Below are 23248 nucleotides of genomic sequence, written 5' to 3'. Positions count from 1 at the left end.
AGCCAGGCACGGTGGCATATGCCTGTAATCCAGCATCGGAGACAGGAGGATCAAAGCCAGCCTCAGAAACAGGGAGGCGTTAAGCAATTTAGTGAGACCCGTCTCTAAATAAAATACAAAATAGGGCTGGGGATGGGGCTCAGTGGTTCAGTGCCCCTGAGTTCAATCCCCGGTACCCCCCAAAAAAAATTTAACACAGGCCTCTTCAAGCTATACCTCCTTGTCCCCATCTCCAGGGGAGGAAACTGAGTGACAGAGTGGTGGCCTGAAGGTCCTTCTCTGCTTTGCCTGCCACTGTGGCCCCTGTGGATTTGGACCAGATGGCCAGCGAGGAAGCAGGCCCAATGGGATGGGGACTTTGGAGTTTTGTTAGACTTCTCCCTGGTAGCGGTACCTGGGGCCGCTTGGCCCAGGATTTATGCAAATTAATGTAGATGTATGCTAATTGGATTGCTACCAGGCACTTCTAAAGGAGCTGCCAGCTCAGAGGTGTAGAGACAGATCTTCCCAGAAGGGGCCTGCAGAGCCCCCCAGCTGGGCAGGGGTGGGAATGGGTCAATGGTCACCGAGATGAGGGACGGGGTTGCCATGGAGACAGAGGCCAGGCCCCTGCCTCCTGACAGGACTGTGACTGGCCAGATCAGCTCTGAGAGGCCAGCCTGGGCCTCTGCAGCTCCAGGCTGGTCTCTGAGGGCTCATTATGTGAAAGGTAGTGACCAGCTGCTCCCTGGCCCTCCAGGCCCAGCTGAGGTGGAGGGCTGGGCCACAGTGTGTGGGAGGCCTGAGGACAGACAGATGGCAGTCTGCGACTCTGGGTTCAAGGACCTGTCCTGAGGAGGAGGGAGATTAGTTGTCCAGAGCAGAAGTTCCCTCCAGCAGGGAATAAGGCCTAGGGTCCCCAAACGCTGGGGCTCAGTAGGCAAGTCCCAGGGAGCCACACGGTGGGGAAGTGGGAGGACTTGGCCCCAAACACCCTGGTGGAGTCTTAGCGCTTTGTAAAAGCACCTCCGCTGCTCGAGGCGCCGCTTCCTCACTGTACCTGGGGCTGGGATCGAAAGGGGTGAAGGTGTGAAGTTTCCTACACAGGAGGGGTTGCAGCACAGCTCCGTGGGGGGGCACCTACCTGCACGCATGCGCGAGGCTCCGCGTTCAGTTCCCCAAAACACAAAATAAATAAGTAAATAGGTGCTCATTAAATATAGGAGATGGGCCCATTGAGAGAGGCCATGGTCTCCTGGGGGTGCTGGTCTGGTGTCTTTTCCTAGGGGAAAGAGTGCCCCTCTTCCTCTGCCCCAGCTCTCTCTGCAGGGACACGGATTAACAGTGTCAGCCGAGGAGGGAAACGGCAGGGCCACCATCCCCAACAGGACAGGCTGTCTGTCCACTGTCTTCATGGCTGTGTTCTTGGGGCTTGGCCACCAGGTCCTCTAGAGCCGATTGTGGAGTGCATGTGAGGAGGTGTTCGGGGCTCAGAAGTGTCCAGCTGGGGAGGACTTGCCCAGGAGTCCATCCATCTCCCTGCGCCCCCCAAGGACCACCGGCCTCTGTGACTGTTCTTCTGAGACTGTTTTTGTGCTCACGTGGCCCTGACCCCCAGTGGCGCTGAAGCTGGGTGGAGCCCTGGAGGGGGGAGGCCTCCCCGGGCCCAGCCACCCCCCTGCGGTCACTGTGCTGCTGCCCTGACGAGGGGCTGGCCTCAGCTCTCCAGGGCCCTCCAGCCTCTGCCGCAGCCTCCGCCCCACCCCGTCATTTCACGCTTGAGGGGCTCAGTCGAGTTTAATTTTGTCAGCTGCCTCAGAAACCCACTGGGAAAGCGGGGGCTCGAGTCTGGGGGTGCAGGGGAGGCTGTTGCCGAGTGCGGAGTACCAGCTGTGTGCCAGGCAGCAGGCTGAGCGGGCTCTGACACAGGCAGAGGGGACACCAAGGCCCAGAGAGGAGGCGCAAGCTGCCAAAACCCCACAGTGAGTGGTGACAGGTGGGGCTGGAGCTTGGCTCTGGTGGCCCCCCAGGGGGGAGCCTCGCCCCTCAGTGAGACACAGAACCAGGCTGGAGGGAACCATTCTCCAGAAACTTCAGGAACACCTCCCTCATCCTCCGCAGACAGCCAGACTTGCGTCTGAGGCCTCTGGCCACACGTCTGGAGTCTGGGCCAGGGAAGCCATTGATGGGCAGATCTGCCTGGCCAGGGCTTGGGCGCAAGAGGTTTCTGATGGGTTCCTGGCCCTGAGCCCAGCCCCCGCCCTGCCCTGCGCCCCCGCCGGCTTCCTGGGGCTGGGGTGGTTCCCATCTGTATTATTCATCCTCTGCCCCCACCCCCCAACCTGGAGTTGGGCTCCTGGGGTTGGCGTCTAGACAGACAAGAGCATCCTACTGAGAACAGAGGCAGCCCTGACTGGGGCTGAAGGTTCCCATGGCAACAGCATCCCCCTCAGCTGGCAGCTACCCGATAAATAAATAATCAGGGGTGGGGGTGGGGTGGGGAGCTAAGGGCAGGGGGAGGGGCAGCGGGGAGCTGGGGCTTCGCCCTGGAGAGGAGAGGGACGGGTCAGGAGTTGCCAGGTAGAGAAGAAGGTGGCTGGAGACAGTGGCTGGATGTGAGGGACTTGGAAGATCAAGAGCCAGCACTCGGGGACACCTGGACACGGCTGAGACGGCGGGAGGGAGGCCTGGACCTGAAGCTGAGGTTTCCAGCTCAGGCAGCCACACACACCAGGGGCCCCAGGCAACGGGCATGGACCAGGTTTGGGTATCATTCTGTCCACAAGGACCCCCTGGTGAGTAGCTGGCTTTGAAGGGGCTGGAGCAGGCACATGAGCAGGCAGCAGGCTCTGGAACTTGGGTGGACAGGTATGTCCTGGGACATGTGGAGCCCAAGAAAGGCCTGCATGTGACCCTGAAGCCCTGTGAAATTTAAGGGCCGGACCACACTGGAGAACTAGCTGCTCCAGAATCGGGAGTGGATGGGGAGGGCCAGGGTTTGTCCAGTCGTTAGCACCTGCAGAGAGTGTGTCAGGCACTACTCTGGATGCTGGAAGTGCCACAGTGGACAACACAAGCAGAGCTCCCTGCCCTCAGGGGTCACACCATCTGGTGCAGGACAAGGACAATATACAGGAGTGCCCGGCACAGTGGAGGAGAAGTCCCACAGAAAAGTCAGGCACAGTGGTACACACCTATGATCCCAGCAATTCAGGAGGCTGAGGCGGGAGGATTGCAAGTTTGAGGCCAGCCTCAGCAACTCAGTAAGACCCTGTCTCAAAATAAAAAGGCTAGGGATGTGGCTCAGTGGTAAAGTGCCCCTGGGTTCAATCCCTAAGTACCAAATAAATAAAAAATAGAAAGGGCTGGGGATGTGGCTCAGTGGTATAGCATTTGCCTAGCATGTGTGAGGACTTGGGTTCAATCCAGTGTCACAGAAAAATAAACCTGGCAGGAGGCAGGGACTTCAGTGAAAGAGTGTAATTACATAATGTTTAATACTGGCTTGACTCTCCTTACAACCCTAGGAGTAAATCATGCCCATTTTGTTGGCAAAGAAATTGAGGCACAGGTAGGTTAGTGACTTACCCAGAGATCTGTGATATTCAGTGGCACCAGGGTTCAAACCCCATCTCTGCTCCTGACTCGGGCATCCTGCCTCTAGGACAGAAGCCAGAGAAGCGTATTGCCTGCAGGAGAGGACATCTGGGGGCAAGAGAGGTGGGAAAACTGAGCTCCGAAATGCACCTGCTGGACTCGGTGACATGCAGTTGCAGTGACCTCAGGGAGAATTGTTTTGGTGGCTGAGCAGAAGGCCCCACTGTAGTGGGCAGAGGAGGGACTGGCAGGGTGTAGAGATGGAGCTGAGGTGGACAAGGGACCAGCAGAGTGATGGGGCTCGAGAGGGTCCAGGACAGTGAGAAGGAGAAGGCTGGGACAGGGGAGCAGAACTTTGGGGAGAGAAGGGACTATGGGTGGTGTGGCTTCCGAGGAGCTGGGTGTGGTGTGCAGGTGCAGGGACCAGCCCAGGCTGCCAGCAGACAGGGAGGGGAGACCAGGCCACCAGAGAGGGCGCTGGAGGGGATCCAGGAGGGCTGAGCCATGGGAGGGCCAGAGCCCCAGAGGCCTGGCCGGGTAGTGGGATTACCAGGAACCCTCTTGAAGCCATTGAGTGCGGGTCTGCAGTGGACCCTGAGCACCCCTCCACCTTGCTGGGCTGCTGTCCAGCCCCTGGGGAACCTGGTCCCTGGGTCTTTCCAGCGATGGGCTCTCCTGGACAGCTGTGATGACGAGGCGGAGGGGGACGCGCTCTGGGCTGCAGGCAGGGCCACACTGAGGAATCACAGGGTCCCAGCCGCATGAAATGACCCGTCACCCTGAATGGTGTTTGGAACCCAGCCGGGAGGTCCTAGAGGGGCTGCGGGATTGGGGACGTTAGAGACAAGGCAGTTGTAGGTGGTGACATGGTCCAAAGGGCAGCTGAGGATGACGAGTGGAGGGGAAGGCTATGATTAGTTTGGTTTTTTTTTTTTTTTCACTGTGACCAAAATACCTGACAAGAACCATTTAGAGGAGGAAAAGCTCATTTTGGGCTCACGGTTTCAGAGGGCTCGGTCCACGGTCACCAACTCCATCACTTTGGGCCAGAGGTGACAGCAGAACAGAGGAGGGTGGCAGAGGAGCGCTGTTAGCTCCTGGCAGCCAGGAGAGAGAGCAGGAAGGGGCCAGGGACACAGTGTATAATCCCAGGGCACGACCCAGTGACCACCTCCTCTCGCCACACCCCACCTGCCTACAGTTACCATCCAGTCGTCCAGTCAAATGACTAATCCACCAGATTAGCGCACTGATCAGGTCATGGCTAGTCTAATCAGTGGTGTCATCACCTATCATGATCTGATCATTCCACCCACTGCACTGACAAGGGAGCTCTGGGGGACACCTCCTAGCCACACCGTAACACCCGGGAAGGCATCTGAGAGACTGAGGCCGAGGTGCTGGATGGTGTGGTTGTCAATGTCAAAACCCACCAGAAGGATGCAGGGACCAAATTCATTTTCAAAGAGGGGACAAAGCTAGGCCTGATGGACCACACCTGTAATCCCAGCTGCTCAGGAGGTTGATGCAAGAATATCACAAGTTCAGGGCAATTTAGCAAGATCTGTCTCAAGAATAAAAAGGGCCGAGGATGTAGCTCAATGGCAGAGCACCCCTAGGTTCAATCCCCAGTACTGGGAAAAGAAAATAGAGGGGTGCCGCAGTCTTGGCTGGGCACAGAATCACAAGCCACCACACACCTTGTAAATTCAAACAGCAATCCTTTATTCCCGAACTCACACCGGCCTCTACAAACACGTTCTGGGGAAATCCAAGTTCTGCCACACAATTCACGTCCCAAATACTTTCTGAATTCCACGACAACTCAACGGGAACTCAGGCAGCAGGAACGCCCTATTCCCAGCAGCAATAACCTTAAACCTCTAACTTCCCTAAACCCAGATTGTCTTAAACCGGGAACGCCTTAAACCCAAATTGTCTTAAACTGGGATACTTCCTAAAGCCTGCAGGATACACCCTAAACCTGGATCCACCCTCATCCTTGAGCAGGGTCACCTTTCTCAAACACACATGCAATGTCACAGCAAAATTCCAAGGCAAGTCCATTTAACATGGGGTACGCTGGCAAGGAAATTTCGATGCGTCATTCCTACTTGGCAATGGCCCTCAGCAGAGGGGCCCGAGGTTGTCAAGAGCCAGCAATTGACAAAGGTGCACAGCCACAGGACCGGACCTCAGGGCCATTTCATACGTACTGAGAGCAGTGTGGGGGGGCATTGCACCCCCAAGCTCAGGCCTGAAGAATATGGGAGGAGAGAAGAGAAGCGGGCTCACGGCAGGAGGCCTCGCTGGCCCTGCCTCGCTGGCCCTGGCTGCAACCTGTGAGGATCCAGGGACGTGCTAGGAGAGGGGTGAGGCCAGGGTCAGGCGGTGCAAGCCTCCTGGAGATCGAGAGTAGACAACTGCTGGACGGGAGTAAGGGGCTCACCCTGTAGGTGTCAGCAGGGCTGCCAGGCCACAGTGACTTGTCCTCACCTGTCGCTCTGGGACTCCTGTCCAGGGATTCATCTTCTAGGCTTGTGATCCTGCAGGTCTGGGGTGAGATTTGTATTTCAGAAAAGGCACGGGGTGGGCTGGGGGTGTAGCTAGGTGGGAGAGCACTTGCTAACCATGCGGAAGCTCTCTGGTGGCAGGGATGGTGGCCCACCTTCCTCTGCATGAGTTGTCCCCTCTCCCAGGAAGGAACTTTGCTACTGGCCCCCTTAGGAGAGATTAGAAGCCTGCTCAGCCTGGCTTGCGTGCCGGCCAGGTAAAGACGTCCCCAAAGCTGCCTTTTTCCTTGGTGCACGTGCATTTGGATTCTTTGCAAAGAGCTAGGGAGCTTCTGCACGGTTTCTCCCCTCAAAGGAAGACACACGCGCTGCCTGTGATTTACAATCACATTGTTCAGATGACTGTTTCTAAGCTGGTGCCACCAGATGGGGAAGATGGTCCTCCTGTTCTCTTCTTATCAGTACTTGCTCATTAGCGGTATAGCTCTGCCACACAAGCAGAGGTTCCGGAATATCTGACAAGGTTTTCTAATAAAAAACAACTTTAAGGGTTGGGGATGTCACTTAGTGGTAGAGTGCTTGCCACCTTGCACAAGCACTGAGAATAATAATAGTAAAACTTTAGAATTGATACTCTTTATATATATATATATATATATATATATATATATATATATATATTTTAGTTGTAGATGTACGCAATACCTTGACTTTTTAAATTTTTATTTTGTTGTGGTGCTTGGGATTGAACCCATGGCCTTATAGCATGCAAGGCAGGAACTCTACCAACTGAGCTATACCCCCAGCCACAGTTCAATTTTTTTAAGAATGTGTGTGTGTATATATATATATATATATATATATATATATATATATCTGTAATTCCAGCAGCTGGGGAGGCTGAGTCAGAAGAATTGCAAGTTCAAAGCCAGCCTCAGCAACAGCAAAGTGCTTAGCCACTCAGTGAGACCCTGTCTATAAATAAAATACAAAATAGAGCTAGGGATGTGGCTCAGTGGTTATGAGTTCAATCCCTAGTACCAAAAAGAAAAAAAAAAAAAAAAGAAAGAATGTATATATGTATTTTTTTTTTTCAGTATTAGGGATTGAATCCAGGGCCGTAGACATGCTAGGCAAGTGCCCTACCATTGAGCTACACCCCAGCCCTTTTTAAAAATTTTATTTTGAGACAGGGTCTCACTAAATTCCCAGGCTGGCCTTAAACTTGTGATCCCCTGCCTCAGCCTCCTGAGTGGCCGGGATCGTAGGTGTGCACCGCCATGCCCACCTTAGTGTGTTTCCCTTGCCATGGTGGGCATCACACCCAGGGCCTGCCCATGCCAGACAAGTGCGCCACCATGGAGCCCCAGCCCTGGCCAAAGACATCCAGGCGTCTCCCCCAGGCCTGCCTGGCTTCTGTCGCTGACAGTGTCCTTTGTAGTGACTTCCTATCCTCCTCCTCTAGGACTGAGTTCCCAAAGCGCAGGGCCCGTGACCTCCTCACATCAGTGGTCCAGGGACCGCCACAGACTGAGCGTCCTCAATGCATCACAGACGAAGAACCTGGGCAGAGGAGGGTGCGTGAGGCACCCGGTGGAGGATGAATGGGCTGTGGGTGAATGAGGCTGTGCCTGTGAGGGTGGAGGGAGGCTGAGGCGCTGGGGCAGCAACTGCCAGTCAGGAAGCCTTCCCCCCAGAGGAGGGGGTTAAAGGAAAAGGAAGTACAGGTGAGGCTGGAGGCAGGAGCTGACAGGAAATGAAGGATGGCGCCAGATCCTCCTGGGCCTTTAGGGCCAAACTAAGAAGCTTACGCTGTTCAGACTTCTGTTCGTTAGTCACCATTTATCACATCTAGTTGTGTTAGTTTATGGGATGTCTGTATATCCTCACTGTGGCTTCTCAGGGGAGGGATTATCTTCTATATAGAGTTGAAGAAAGAGTTTCAGAGAGGGAAAGTGACTTGCCCTGAGTCACACAGGAAATGAGTGAGCTGGAATTTGAACCTGAGTTTGAATGACTCCAGAGCTGCTGCTGCTCTCAAAACAAAACAGACAAACCCACCAAAAGAAATCATGAGGCTCATTCTATCAGTGAGGTCACCACTAATGAGCAAATACTGATAAGAGAGGGGTTTTGAGGAGGGGCCAGGGGTGACCTCATCTCTCAAGACATATTTGGGCAGGATGTCTCCCCAGGTACACCGTGAGCATGGGCCACTCGGTCATAGCCTCCTCCGATAGGGACCTTCCTCCCCTGGACCTGAGTCAAACACCGAGCTGGCCAGCAGGTCATCAGCATGGCTGACGCAGGCGGATCGGGTGCAAGGGGAACAGTGGGCGGGGAGGAGGAGTGGTTGGGAGGGGGAGCCGCAGGGAGACGTGGTAGGAGCCCGTGGAGTTTTACCCCCAAGCTCGGCAGACCACCGAGATCCGGGACGGATTATCTCATCCACCAAAGGCTGTGTGGGTGATGAGCCTGCCCAAAGTCACCCAGCTGTCACGGGCAGACTTTCCGTTGGAACTCTCACCTCCTGACTTCCAAGCCAGTGCCAACCAGGAAGGGCAGGATGTGGTGCCAAGATAGGACAGGTGGCACAGAAAGGCCTGTTCTGCCACCAACCTGCTGTGTCACCTTGGGCAATTCACTTCCCCTCTCTGAGCCTCATGTTCTCTTTCCTCAAAATGAGAGCCTAACCCCAGCCCTGCCTTTCCGTCAGAGAGGGCCCGGCAAGCGCTCAACTTGGAAGGCTCTTCAGACTCTGCAGAGCCCTGGGAGGGGAGCGACTACCCAGAAACAGGCTGGCTCCGGGCAGGAAGTGCCAGGGCTGGTCCTGCTCCCACCAGGCTCCACTCAGCCCTTGCCCAAGCCTGCAGCTTCCTTGGTCTCTGCCCAGACTTCGCAGCGGGTGGTGGCAACGGCTCACCTCCACCTCCCTGCCAGGAACAGACGCCTCTGTCACAAGTGCCAGCGCGAGAACCGCCTCGGGCGCTGATCTTGCCCTTGGATCTTCCTCCCACGCTCTCTCTGACCCTTCGCCTGGGCTTCCTCCTCAGACAGGCCTCTTCCCGGGTGGCAAGGTGGCCACCAACAGCTCCAAGCTGATGCCATCCCCCATCCAGGTATCCTGGCAGGTAGAGAACGGCTCTGTCCCGATTGTCCCAGCAGATACCCAGAGTGCTCCTCAGGGTCAGAGCACGAGGGTGAGTGCCATCCCTGAGCCCAGCGTGGTGTCTGATTACTTGGCCAGGCCTGAGTTACCTGCCCGCCTCAGAAACTAGAAATGGGGTCAGCCCTCTCCAAGCCACATGGACAGCACAAGGGGAGGTAGCTCTCTAAACAGAGATAGATTCTGTCACCTGAATAAGGGACATCGGACAGGGTCGAACATAACAGTTATCCAGGCTCCTTTGTTCCTAAAGACTGTTCCTAAAAGATTTTGTGTGTGTGTGGGGGGGATTGCAAGGGAGTGTCCATCGAGTCCTGTGTGTATCAGTTAGCTCTTGCTGTATAACAAACACTCCAAAGAGTCTTGGTTTAAAACAGTCACTTTGTTTAGCTCATGATTCTGTGGGCCAACGGGGCAGTCCTGCTCTGGGCCATGTGTCTGAGGGTTATTGGCTGTCAGCAGGTGACCCTCGTCCTCCAGCAGGTCAGCTCGGGCTCCTTCCCTGGGTGGTCTCTGTTACAAGTGAGGCAGGTGGGCAAGCGCCAGGGCACGCCTTTCTCAAGCTTTCACTTGCGTCATCTTCTGAAGTTCATTGGGCAAAGCAAATCACATGACCCAGCATGGTGTGTGGGGGGGGACCTGTCAGAGAGCAGGAAATAGGGAAAGGAAGAGCTCAAGTCAGTTTTGCAACCACAGCTCCCTCAGGGAACAGGAGTTAAAAAATCCCTTCTCTGCGGCCTGGGGATTCCGTGGGCCAGGACAACTTCTAATTGGTGACAGACTCGGGCTTTCCCTAGGGCTGGGGTTCAGTCCTCTCCCTCACCTGCTGGGGAGCAGCCTGGGCCCTGACCCCAGCAGCCAGGTGGGGAAGGGGCAGGAGCTGGAGCCCCAGTGGGGAGGGCGTCCTGAGCAGGGTGGGGGTATCCTGGCTCCTGCCTCTCTCCAGCGCACCCCGAAGTGATGACCAGGCTTTGGGGCCCCTCCCTCGCTCCTACAGACTTGCCCCCACTTCCCAGCATCCCTCTGGTCCTGAGGAGCTGGATGTCTCTGAGACGTGCCTCGTCGCCATGGTAACTGGCATCACCTGCTCCACAGGTCAAGGGGGCGTGCCTGCCCTTCCCTCGCCAGGACCGACCGTGGGCTCAGCCTCTCTCTCCCACAGGTGGCTGCGCTGCAGCGGCAGATCTTCGACTTCCTGGGCTACCAGTGGGCCCCCATCCTGGCCAACTTCCTGCACATCATGGCCGTCATCCTGGGCATCTTCGGCACCGTGCAGTACCGCTCCCGGTACCTCATCCTGGTAGGACTCACTGCCCCTTCCTGAGCCAGCCCCTGCCCTCACCCCTGCCCACCCAGTCCTGCCTGCTCCTCCCACCCTGGGTCCAGATGGACTGGCATTGGCCTACACCGCCGAGGGTCTGAACGTCCAGGTCCCAAAGGACCTCTGCTCAGAGACCAGGTTGATATTTTTCTTAAAGAATTTTCCAGAGAAACAGTCCCAGCATCCACAAGATATACCATTTAGCAAGTACCCAGCATGCACTGGGTACACTACCGAGATTTCCGTGGGCCCCATGAGGTGTGTCCTACCATCTCCATTTTCCAGATGAGGAAGCTGAAGCTCAGAAAGGTCATGAGGCTTCCTAAGGTCACACAGCTAGTGGGGCAGAGCCGGGATCAGAACTTCAGGTCTGGAACCAAGGCTCTTGCCCCATCACACCTCAGTAAGCGCTGGGGACAGCCACAGGAGGGATGGGCCTCAGGCTGAGTGTCTCAGAGTGCTGAGGGGGCTTGGTGGGGCTTGGGTTTTGTCCTTGCTGACTGATGTTCATCAGAGACTGGAGCCACTAGTGTGGCTTTGAAGTCAGTGGCTCCCTGCCCTCTAGCCCCCGGGGTCTGACTGTGTCCCCAGCACCCTCCCCCACCTCCTCTTGGCCTCTCAAGCTCCTGCTGTCAGTGAGACTCACCCATGTGCCCTGCTGATCCTCAGGGACCTCCTTACATGGCTGTCTTGAGGGAAAAGCCTTCCCATGAAATGGACCCTGTTGGTACCTACAATGACGATGGCATGCCATGTCACCAAGAGCCCACTCACTCTCTAGGACTTTTCCCCACCTCCCACAAGCTGAGCTCTCAGGAGCCAGATAACAGGGCCCTAACAAAGCTCTGTCGCTGGCACAGGGAACACTTCTCCCAGTGCTCAGGACGGCCCCAGGCCCCACAGGCAGAGCCAGGTCCGCCAGGGGCAGCCGCTGGAGTTGCAGGCCCAGGCCTGGCCTGGAAACCGCAGCTCCCAGACCTCTGTGCTCCGCCATCGCTGGCGGCCCGGATAGGAAACTGTTCTCCCCAGAAGTGGTCACATTTGAGATGTGGGGAACCTGAGGGGCTGAGAGGTCCCTGGGCCACCCTAAGGCTTGGGCCCTTCGTCAATGCATCCTGTTCTTGCTCTGTAACTGCTCCTGAATGGCCCAAGTCCACAGGGCAGCTCCAGCAACCCTTCCACCAGGCTGGGGGAGAGCCCTGGGCCCCACCTGAACCCACCTCTGCTTTCCCCAGTACGCGGCCTGGCTGGTGCTCTGGGTGGGCTGGAATGCGTTCATCATCTGCTTCTACCTGGAAGTTGGACAGCTGTCGCAGGTAAGCCTCGGGCCTGGGCAGTGCCGAAAGGCAGAGCCTGACCCTTCCCATCCCTGACCCCAGGTCTGCGGTACAGACCTAGAGCATCATCTCTTCAAGATACCTCCCTCCCTCTTCTACACACTCAAACCATCTGGATACCCCATTTCCCTCCCCCCACCAACTTTTGTTTCTGGCCTCCTTTGCATTTCTCAGAGGCTAAAGAGCAACGGAGGGTCCCAGTTGATCGCAAACTTAGTATAAACCAACGGCATGTGCAGGCACAGAAAGTAGTCTTAGGCCCTATAAATAGCAGTAGAATATTCAGAGCAAAGGAGGTGAACATTCCGTGCACATTGTACTGTTGAGTCAAAGATTTAGGTCCAGGACTGTTCAATATTTTTCAGGAGGAAAACAGAGTAGTTTGTGTTTATTCAGGAAAAATTGAGCAGATCCTATTACATGGAGAACTGCTAAAGAATGTGGGGTTGTCTAGCTTAAAAGCAACCCCGGAGAGACACTACTTCGATTTTGAGATACAAAGGAGGCAAAATATGTGAATAAGAGCTTCATCTTTGTGATTTGTCCCAGCAGTGTCACTCTGGGCAATGGCTTGTCCTCTCTGAACTACGGTTTCTTCCTCTAGAAAGTGGAGATAGTAGCAATCCCAAATTCACGTGGTAGCTGATGAGATCCCACATCTAAATGAATCTTGACTTGGCTGAAGGAGTATGAGATCAACGAACCCAGGGCTGCTCAACCTGGGCCAGTCCCTTCTCCACCTGACAAATAGGAAGGCTAAGGATCAAAGAGAGGAGCGATCTGCCCAGGGTCAAACATGGGGAGAACAGTGAAGAACCAAATCAGCTGTGAAAGGGTCTCATTAGGGGTTTTACCAATGCCTGGGGAATTGTTCCTTGTCACTGGTAATGTCCCTTCTGGAGCTCTGAAGTTCCCAGGCTCCTGAAGGGTCCTCTTTCCATCTTCTCAGTGGAAATGAGGCCTGCACGGTCATCGAGCACCACCTAGTGGCAAAACGTGGACTTGCAGGCTCAGTCTTCTCTGTTCCCTTACAAACCAAACAGGAGGCTCTAGGTCTAAGTCCAGGTGTGAAGTGGAGCCTGGAAAGGATACCCCCTGCCCTACTCAGTGTCCCAGGCCCCTCTGCCCCCAGGACCGGGACTTCATCATGACCTTCAACACATCCCTGCACCGCTCCTGGTGGATGGAGAACGGGCCAGGCTGCCTGGTGACCCCTGTCCTGAACTCCCGCCTGGCCCTGGAGGACCACCACGTCATCTCTGTCACTGGCTGCCTGCTTGACTATCCCTACATCGAAGCGCTCAGCAGTGCACTGCAGATCTTCCTGGCGGTGAGTCCTGTGCCCAGCCCATATGTACTCCCAGGGTCAACCCCTTTCTTTACCCCTAGTTAGGGGAGGACAAAGGTGGTTCTTCCAGCCTACTTGTGCTTCTGCCTGGATCTGTTTCCCTCTCAGGACTCCTCCCTCTCTCCTGCTGCAGCCCCCATGAAGGGAACAGGCTTAATAAGCAGGATGAAGCATCAGACCATGAGTCCAATATCTCCCTGTCACCTTAGGCAAGCCACTTGCCCTCTCCTAGCTTGTTTCCTTTATTCACAAAAGGGAATGACAGTGCTGAGCATCTTGGCAGACACATGCAATCCTATCGACTTGGAGAGGCTGAGGCAGGAGGATTATAAATTGGAGGCCAGTCTCAGCTACTTAGTGAGATCCTGTCTTAAAATTTTTAAAAGGGTGGGGGATGGGCTGGGGATGTGCTCAGTAGTATCAATGGATGTGATCCGAGGATCAATCCCCAGTACCAAAAAAAAAAAAAAAAACAATACCAACCTAATAAAGTTGTGAGAATAAGGGGCTCCAAGATAGTAGGAACCCTGTCCTAAGCACTTTACATCCACACAGTCACATAAGTCACATAATCCTCTTTCCTCTTAAGCCATTAAGGCATTTCCCAGGTCTAACTGGGAAAACTGAGGCTCAAAGAGGTAATTACTTGCCTGAAGTCGCCCTCCCAGAGTGAAGAATGGGATCAGGTATGTTTGACTTTTAAGTGTAGGCATTTAACTTGAACTTGTTGGCCTGGATCGGCTGGGGGTTCAAGGAAAAGCTTCCCTATCCTTTCTGAAGTGTCGTCCCCTCCCCCAGCTGTTCGGCTTCGTGTTTGCCTGCTACGTGAGCAAAGTGTTCCTGGAGGAGGAGGACAGCTGTGAGTAAGGCGCCCCAGGGCGCGGCGCTGAGCCTTTCAGCACCCTGGACAGAGGCCGGAACCAGACGTGGCGGGGGTGGGGGAGCAGGCAGGGTCACCCAAAGGCCCCCTTTCGAAATGGATGGGGGTGTGTACAGCCAGCCCATTCTAGGTTCAGCCCCAGACGTCCAGGTGCCCAATCCAGGGCCCCAACACGCCCTTTCCCAGTTTGGCCCCAACCCCATAGGAGGTATTGTCTCGCCCCAAAGAGCCTTCTCTCCTATGGGACCTCTGCCTCCTGGCTGGAGAGTCGCAGGGACTTGACCCCCTGCTGGGTCGGCTCTCCTCCCTCGGATTCTGGCCTCAAGGACCGAGGCCGAGTCCTGGATCAGGCACTCCTCGCCCCCCACTTCTCCGCGTCTCTACCCGGGCTTCCTGGGGCCGGGGATAGTGCCCTGACCCTTCCCTTTCAGGACCCAGCCCCTCCTAACTTGTCCTCTCCCCTCCTGCAGTTGACTTCATCGGTGGCTTTGACTCCTATGGATACCAGGCGCCGCAGAAGACGTCGCATTTACAACTGCAGCCTCTGTACACGTGGGTCCTGGCTCTGGCTGGGTGGGCTGGAGGGACTGGGACGTCAGTGCCGGGGAAAGAAAGGGACGGAGGAGTGGGGATCTTCCTGCCCCACGCTCCCCCCGTCCGCCTACGTCCTCCCCTAACCCGCCTTTGTTTCCTGCAGGTCGGGGTAGCTTCCGCCCGGCGCCCACCAGACGCCGCGCCCTTAGCTGCTGGACTGACCACGGCTGCCGCGAGCACCGGCCAACATGGGCAGGCGCGCCCCCTGGCGGCTCGCGCACCGCCTGCAGCCTGCGCGGCCCCGCCTGGATCTGCAGCCAGAGGAGTGGACTTGGACTTGGCCCTTCAGCCCGGATTTACCGGGTGGGGCCCGGAGGGGCGGGGCGGGGGAGGGGGGTCGCCGGGTTTGTATTTTTTTTATCTTAGCCTTGGAGCGCGCCGGGGCCTTCCTCCCTTCTCGAACCTTTCCCTTTCACCCTTCACCCAGCATCTTGCCCCTTGTCCAGAGAGAAACAGCAGGACAGACAGACTCACCCCACCTCACCACACATTCACCAGCCCTGGGGAAAGCTAGGGGGAACTAGGAGCAGGAGTCCTCGTTTCCAGTCGTAGCTCCATCACTAACACCTTGAGTGACATCTAGCAAAGCTCTTGCCCTCTCTGGGTCTTGGTTTCTTCATCTCCAGTGATTAAAACTTAGAGATGGACTCTTCTAACTTTCTCATTTGACTCAATCCCCTGGGTTAAGTTGGGATTATAAATTCCATTTTGTAGACATGCAAATTAAGGCCCAGAGATGTGAAGTGGTTTGCTTGAGGCCACACAGCTAGGTTTTAGGTGGAGCCAGGCCTTGAACATAGTGGACTTACTATAGTTTCTGATTCCAAAACCCAGTGTCTGGTCTCTGGATTCTGATTCCAAGCCTCCTCCCAGCTTGGATACTCCACCTCCACACAGCGCCTCTCTTAAAGCAATATGTCCATTTGTTCTATTGTTGGGAACCTGATGGGCATGGCCACAAGCCCTGAATTCAACCTGACTTACAGGGAAGGCTTTCTAGACTCACAATCTACAGGGCTTTGACAAACCTTCAAAGCTCTCTCCTCCAGGAAAGTGGGGTGCAACGAACCCCCCGTCTAGGTCCCTCAGGCCAGGTCTGCACCCAGGAACCCATCCCTCACAGCAACCCACCAACCCCTGATGGCTCCGTTCACCTCACCACCTAGAAGACCCGTGGTTCGAGCGGGGAGGAGGATTAGTGGCGCTGCTCAGCCACTAGTGTTGACAGACCGCCATCCCATCGTTTGTGACCACCACAACATCCAGAAGCTACCCCTAAAAAGCGCAGAAGGCCCTCTGAAGGGACAGAATGGGGCAGGAATGGTGGGGGTGGGGTGTCAGGAGGACCAGCACCTACCTTTCTGAGACAAGGAGAGGCAGAGCGTTCCTTTCCAACCTCCCTCACAGGTACCCCTGAGGCCCCCCGCATTCTGTGCGCTGGCTGGTGAGTCCACAGAAGAGGATCAGCCTCTTAGTCTGTGAAATGGCAGCCTGGGTGGGAAGAAGGATGGGAGGGAGACCTAGGGGGACCAGAGGGAAGCCCAGACAGTGGAGGCGGTTGCACACACCTGAGCCTGTCTACAGTGCCCACCTCCCTCCACGATCCCACTAGGAGGGTGACCCTGCCCACTAGCCCTTCCGCAGTGCTGTGCCAAGCACCAGCCCCAGGAGTAACTGCCACCATAGACACCGAGGTCCCAGGTGGTCAGCCTAGTCGGTGGGTACAGCTCCAGAGAGGGACAGTCCCCTTCAGGCTGGGCTGTCCCCCTGCCAGTGGGTCACTCCTGCTTGCGGCCCTCACTTCTCCTACACCCCCCCCCCCCGCCCCCAGGCCTCTTTCTACTTGGACGGGTCTAGCCACTGGTGCTTTGAAGCCTTTTGTTTTTATAAGCTGGTTTTTGCAAGGGGACCAGTTTCTCTTCTCATTGGGACCTTGCAAGGCTAGGAGTGCTCTCCTGGTTTCTGTGCAGGTGGGTTGATTAAAGATGGTGTTTTCTTCTCTGTTTTCCTGTCCTGCCCTCTGGGTCAGAAAGACCTCTTAAGAGAAATGTCCCCATGGGGGAGAGCCAGCAAGGCAGGGAGGCTACGTCATCATTAGTATACATTCTGGATACTGACCTGTGCCTCGGAAGATGCTTCCCTCTTTCCAAAGGAGAAAGGAAAAAAACCCACCAAGGTCACACTAAATCAGTGGGTTCCCAAACCTGGCTTCACCATCCCTTGGAAAGCTTTCTATTTATTTTTGTGATTAAGTTGATGCTTCCAAATCCTCTTTGTGTCTCGGCTCTGCCTCTCCCTACAATCCAGTTCCTGGCCTGGACCAAGCTGGCAGACAGTGCTTTCCACTTGAATTCCTGCATCCTACCCTCCCTGTCCTGGATCCTTTTCTGGTGATACAGCCAGGAAATTAAAACTTTTAATTTTTTAATGAACACGTAGTATGTTCAGACGGTTCCAGGAAAGTATATCCTGTACCTCTTTTTCATCTTTCCAAACATAGTTCTGTCTCTATACAAATATTCCCCCCCACACACACCCCGTGTTCACACAAATGGCAGCATTCTGCTTCTTCCACTTGGAAACAGTCTTGGAAATGTTCCCCCGATAATACATGGGGAGCTGCCACCTGCTCTTCCACAGCACCCGCTCCTGATGTAGGGGATCTTACATAAGGATGCCCCAGGTTTGCTGCAGCTCCAGTGGACCATGCCTGGTCATGGGGCCCCGGGGGAAGATAAGTCAGGCCCTGCCTTCAAGGAGCTACTGGTCCAGTGGGAGCTCACTGGAGGTCAATGCTAAGGACAGGCCAAATGAAAGGCCATTGTTCTTAGGAGCTGGGAGGGAACTATGGCCCCAAGCAGGGGCAGCAGAGGCAAAGATGTGGAGGGGAGGAACCGTGCCTGGAGTGAAAGTGGAAGACTTCCACACAAATTTCCTATTGCTTTCCCCACCCTGGTGCTGGGGATTAAACCCGGCAGCAGATGCTGGACAAGCCTCTAACACGGAGCCACATCCTCAGCCCTTTTATATTTTGAAACAGGGTCTCACTAAAGTTGCTCAGGCTGGCCTCAAACTTATGGGGATGTGTTGTGGTTTTCTTTTTTAAAAAACAGGAATTAAACTCTGGCGCTTAACCACTGAGCACATCCCCAGCCCATTTTTGTATTTTATTTGGAGACAAGGTGTTCTGAGTTGCTTAGGGCCTCGCTAAATCGCTGAGGCTGGCTTTTCCTGCCTCAGCCTCCCGGGCCGCTGGGATGACAGGCGTGCAAAGTGGGATTTTATGTGAACATTTTTCCTCTCTCCGCCCCTCCCTCCCAGGACCTCCAGCACTAGACCGGCCATCTACACTGAACTACATCTCCCGCTAAAGTGCAACTGTGTTTAACCTAAACTCATTTGTTACTGATGTCCTTCCCATCTTTCTTAGTGGACTAGCCATTTCGATGACTGTGACCAACTTTCAAAACTAAGCCGGACCTTCGCTCCGCCACCAGGGCGGTTCCGGAGGCGGGCTCCCTGCGGGGCGGCAGGTGGAGCTCCGCCAGCCTCTCCCTCTTCTGGCCTCAGCCCCAGTCAACTGGAAGAGGGGCCGCAGCTCCACTCCCACCCGGACGAGGTGGCCACGCCCGCCTCGGGCCAGGTTCCAGTGACTCAGCAGTCCCCATCTCAGTCGTCCCGCGTCTGGCAGCAGCTGCAGAGAGCTGTGCACCCAGGTGCTAGAGCTTCCTCCCCCACCGTGACCTTGAGCCGCTGCTCCCCACTCTGGCATTGGTCTGTCTTGGGTGAAAGGAGAGGGCTGGACTGGGTATGATGTTCACAGCTTCTTGTCTGCCGACATTCTGAGGCGCTGTACCTGGGGTGCCTTCCTGAACGCAGACTCCCCAGCTCACTCCACCTGTGCATTGGGTCCTACTTCACTGAGGTCCATACTTTAGTATTTATTAAGTACCTACTGCATGCCAGGAATTGGGTATACAACAATGAACAAAATAGACAGTACCTCCTGCTCTTATGGAGCATGTCTTTGTGGAGGAGACATAAGAAATAAATTAGTAAAATGTATGATAAATACATGTCCCAGAGCCAGGCACAGTGGCCCATACCTGGAATCCTAGTGATCAGGGAGACTGAACCTGAAGGATCCCAAATTCCTTGGCCAGCCTGGGGCAACTTAGCAAGACCCTGTCTCAAAATAAAAAAGGCTGGGGATGTGACTCAGTGGTAAAGTGACCCTGGTTTCAATTCCCAGTGTCAAAAAATGTATAAATAAATAAATTGGGTGTTATACCGAGAAAGATTTTTTATTTATGTATTTTTTCCAGTACTGGGAAGTGAACTCAGGGGACCTTTTCCACTAAGCTACATTCCCAGACTATTTTGAGTATCTTGCTAAATTGCTGAGGTTGGCCTCAAACTTGTGATCCTCCGGCCTCAGCCTCCTGAGTTATTGGGATTATAGGTGTGCACCACATGCCTAGCTGCTCACAGTTTTGTTTTTGTTTTAATATTCATTCTAGTTGTAGGTAGTCACAATATCTTTATTTTATTTGTATGTGGTGCTGGGGATCGAACTCAGTACTACACACATGCTAGGCAAGCACTCTACCTCTGAGCCACAACCCCAGCCCTGCTCACAGTTTTTGTGGACCCCACAAATTCAGGAGCAGATTTGCTGGATGGTTCTCCCCACCTCCCCATTCCCCCAAAAAAGAGCGAACTGAAATTTAGGTTAAGTATCTTTCCCAAGGTCATACAGTAAGTTGCAGGGCTAGGACCTGAACTAGGACGCTTCTGACATAAAAATCTATGCCTCTAACCTCTGCATCATACTCCCTCTATGGACACGGCTAGGTGGCTATGCAGCCTGTCAAATGAAGTGACAGGAAGCCTACTGCATCTCTGGCAAGGACATAGAAGCTGCAGGACCTTTCACATACATGCCCATTCTGGCCACAGCCCAATTGAAGCAAGAGGTCAATAGACCAGAAACAGGTGCGACCTTGTATTTCAAGCCAACACACATTTATTGAATACCAATCAAATGCCATTTACCTGAATGGCTCTGGTGAGAGGTGGCACAATCAGCATATGGTTTGCAGGACAGCTGGTGGCCGCAGGGGCTCCTCTCCCAGGTGGGGACTCAGGAAAGGGAACGGATTTCTCTAGTCCAGGATTTTCACACTCAGCACTACTGCCATTGGGGGTTTATCATTCTGGGTTTGGAGGCTGAACTGTGCACCAGAGGGTGCTGGACATCTACCACAACATGCTCCTCTGGCCTCTAGTTGTGACAACCAAAAATGTCTCTAGGCATTGCCAAATGACCCGGGGACAATATCCCCTGTTGAGAACCACTGGTTTGGGGGTTTTGTTTTTGTTTTTGGTACCAAGCATTGAACCCAGAGGCCTTAACCACTGAGCCACATCCCCATTTTTTGCATTTTATTTTGAGACAGGGTCTCGCTGAATTGCTTAGGGCTTCTTTAAGTTGCTGAAGCTGGCTTTGAACTTGTAGTTCTCCTGCCTCAGCCTCCTGAGCTGCTGAGATTACAGGCGTGTGCCACCATAGCCAGCTAGAACTATTGTTCTTGTCTAAGGAAATACAGTGAGCCACGGTATCTGGGGAAGGATTGAGATTTTTGATAAATCACCTTAATGGGAGCCTTATTTTTCTCATCTATAAAATGTCATATTTAAATTATTGTGAGAATGCCAATAAAGCACCTGACACACAACAGGCTCCCAATAAGTAATAACTCCTTTCTAGCATAGGACAATGACAGCAAGCCCTCATCCCCAGTCTCAACAAACTAAGGGTTGCCCCCAAGAGTGTGATCTTGGCAACTTGGGCCTCAGTGTTTCTGCCTCTCAGAAGGCATTGGGGTGAAGGGAGGAATATAAACTAGATTAGGGTCTCCCAACTTCCTATCCAGGTCCCATTTTTTTTTTTTTTTTTTAGAAAACAGCTTTCACTCGTACTTGCCAACATGGCTCTGCAGGGCAAGACTCACCCCAACCTCCAGGAGAGTTGAAGATCCCAGTCAAAACTCTTACGCACACTCTTCTCAACTACTATGGGATGGTTCTTTGGCTTGCAGAAATACCACAAGTGCATTCTGCCATCAGAAGCTCCTGAATATCAATCTGGGAACCACAGCTGGAGGCTCTCTGAGTCCTCAGTGGTGCAGTGCAGTGCTGCCTGGCATGCAGGGGGCTCTGTGGGACACCTGCAGAGTGGCACTGCTGATGGGCAGACAGCTAGGCTGGGAGACCACCCCTCTCCAGTCTGTGTACCTCCAAATCCCTTCCTTTCCCTGGACCTCACCCCATTCTGAAAGATGAGAGCTCCAGGATCAACACGGATGTGGATGGGCAGGTTTCAGGACTCCAAGATGAAGGTGGTACATGGGGACCCTGGGGTTGCAGAAAGTCAAGGGATGGGAATACGGGAGGAGTGGGGATGGCATAGAGCTCTGGGAGTGACCAAGAGGCTGTTTTGTCTCTGTTTAGTTGCTTTCCTAAGGCAGCTTAGCCTGTTGCTCTAAGCCTCAGTATTCCCACCTATAAAATGGTGTGAATAATCTATACCTCAGGGCCATAGAAAATAAGGATAAGGACTTTGAAAAGTATGAAAGCTATACACAGGAGAAATACTCTTATAATTTGGGAGACCTGAGACTTCCTTATCAGATCACACTGGAGCAGGTTTAGAGGCATTTGAGACTGGGCTCTGGAGTCCAGGGGGCTTAGAGAAGTCTCTCTGGCTTGGAACTTCTCTGAGAGTTGCTTTACATTCCTTCCAGCTCCAGCCTCCCTCCATCTGTCCCTGCAGGGATGGTGATGGGCAAAGGGCCTGTTCCTATGACACAATCCTGGCCCCCGAGAAACAGCCATCATCTCCTTCTGCTACCTCATCTGTACACTTGCCTACAGACACTATTGAACATCTCCAAGATCACTATAACAAGAGCTCCTGTGATCCCAGCAGCTCTGCAGGCTGAGGCAGGAGAATCATGGGTTCAAAGCCAGCCTCAGCAATGAGGAGGTGCTAAGCAACTCAGTGAGACCCTGTCTCTAAATAAATAAAATACAAAATAGGGCTGGGGATGTGGCTCAGTGGCTGAGTGCCCCTGATTTCAATCCCCATTATCCCCCTAAAAAAGAACTCCCAAACCCACAAATTGAATACAACACATGTAGCCTCAATTCCTACTGCACCCAGCTATGTACAGGGCATAGGAATCGGGTTTGGCTTTGCAAGGGTTTAGGACGACTTCAAAGAGGTTAGAGAAATGGTCCCCAAGGTTATTTATTTTTTTTCATGCTACAGCCATTAGGAAATATGCACTCCCTTTGAGACTGAGAGCTACAAAATCAATGAAAGTCTAGAGCTGCTCATAGATACTCACTGTGCTTGGATGCATGGAAAAGATGAGGGAATGATAGAGATGACGCCCCAAAACTTCTCTTGTTCACTGTGTGCCTTACATCCAGCACATGACCTAGCAGAGTAGGCTGCCACTACTTTTTGAATGAATGAGTGATAAACAATTTGGTAATCATATAGCGGTTAAGACCACTGGTTTTGAGGTGAGGACTACAAAAATACTAACTCAGACCCCAAATTTAAGTCCTGGTTCTACACTTGCTAGCTCTGTTAACATGGGTGTGTCAGCGCATGTTTTTCCAAGAACTCAGCTGTAAAATGGAGGAGAATGGTACTTATTTATGGGATTGTCGTGGGGGATAAATGTAAACATTGAGAGAATTATTAACACAGCTCTTAGTACAATTCTTCCTAATAAGAACAAAGTACATGTTAGCTCCAGATTCTCTGGCTGGAATCAGAAGAGGCCACTGCTTTGGACCATTCACCTGCCTAAATTCTTGGAATGTAAGGAATGCTCCTAAAACAAACATTTCTAAAGTGAAGATATATAAATAGAAGGTTTCTCTTGATAGTTACTTGAAGCTTTTGGCTCTTATCAGCAAAGAATAAACAATCATCGTCATTATTTTGTTCCATTTTGTCCATCGTTTTACCAGAATAAGAAGAAATTTAGCGCGATGGCGCATGCTTGAAATAATCCCAGCTACTCCTGGCTATACTAGAGGCTGAGGTTGGAGGATCCCAGGTTCGAGGCTAGCCTGGGCAACTTAGCGAGACCCTGTCTCCAAAAAAAAAAAAAAAAAGGAGGTGGAGGGGGGCGCTGGAGATATAGGATGTAGTAAAGCACCCCTGGGTTCAATCACCAGCACCAAAAAAAAAAAGTATTTGCTAGTGAAGGGGATGGTGAAAGAGCCCACTTTACTTCCAATCTCTCATTTCAGTCTCCTAAGACCCTGCGCAACAACAAAAGGTCCTAGAAGAAACAACATCCAAGTGGGTTAAGGAGTAGCCCAGGACTTAGCCTCGAGCCCAGGATTTAGCTGCCCGGCGTCGGAGACAGACAGGGGCGGGGGGGGGGGCAGCGGGCGGGGCAGAGAAGCAAGCCATTGGCTCAGCCGAA

General features: G+C 53.6%; 1 protein-coding gene across 1 annotated transcript in view; it reads left to right on the top strand.

Moving 5' to 3' along the window:
* Nucleotides 1-14921, top strand: part of Nkain1 (sodium/potassium transporting ATPase interacting 1) — a 40393-nt gene extending 25472 nt beyond the window's left edge. The window contains exons 2-7 of the mRNA XM_026391749.2: nt 10418-10555; nt 11812-11892; nt 13046-13243; nt 14060-14120; nt 14612-14693; nt 14839-14921. Of these exons, the coding sequence (XP_026247534.1) occupies nt 10418-10555; nt 11812-11892; nt 13046-13243; nt 14060-14120; nt 14612-14693; nt 14839-14848 (570 nt within the window). The 3' untranslated portion in view covers nt 14849-14921. The remainder of the gene's footprint in view (nt 1-10417; nt 10556-11811; nt 11893-13045; nt 13244-14059; nt 14121-14611; nt 14694-14838) is intronic.
* The last annotated feature ends 8327 nt before the right edge of the window (nt 14922-23248 follow it).

Source organism: Urocitellus parryii, chromosome 11 (assembly GCF_045843805.1).
Source record: "Urocitellus parryii isolate mUroPar1 chromosome 11, mUroPar1.hap1, whole genome shotgun sequence".
Lineage (NCBI taxonomy): Eukaryota > Metazoa > Chordata > Mammalia > Rodentia > Sciuridae > Urocitellus > Urocitellus parryii.
The sequence above is the reverse complement of the archived record's forward strand: the minus strand, read 5'-3'. Positions and strand labels throughout refer to the sequence as shown.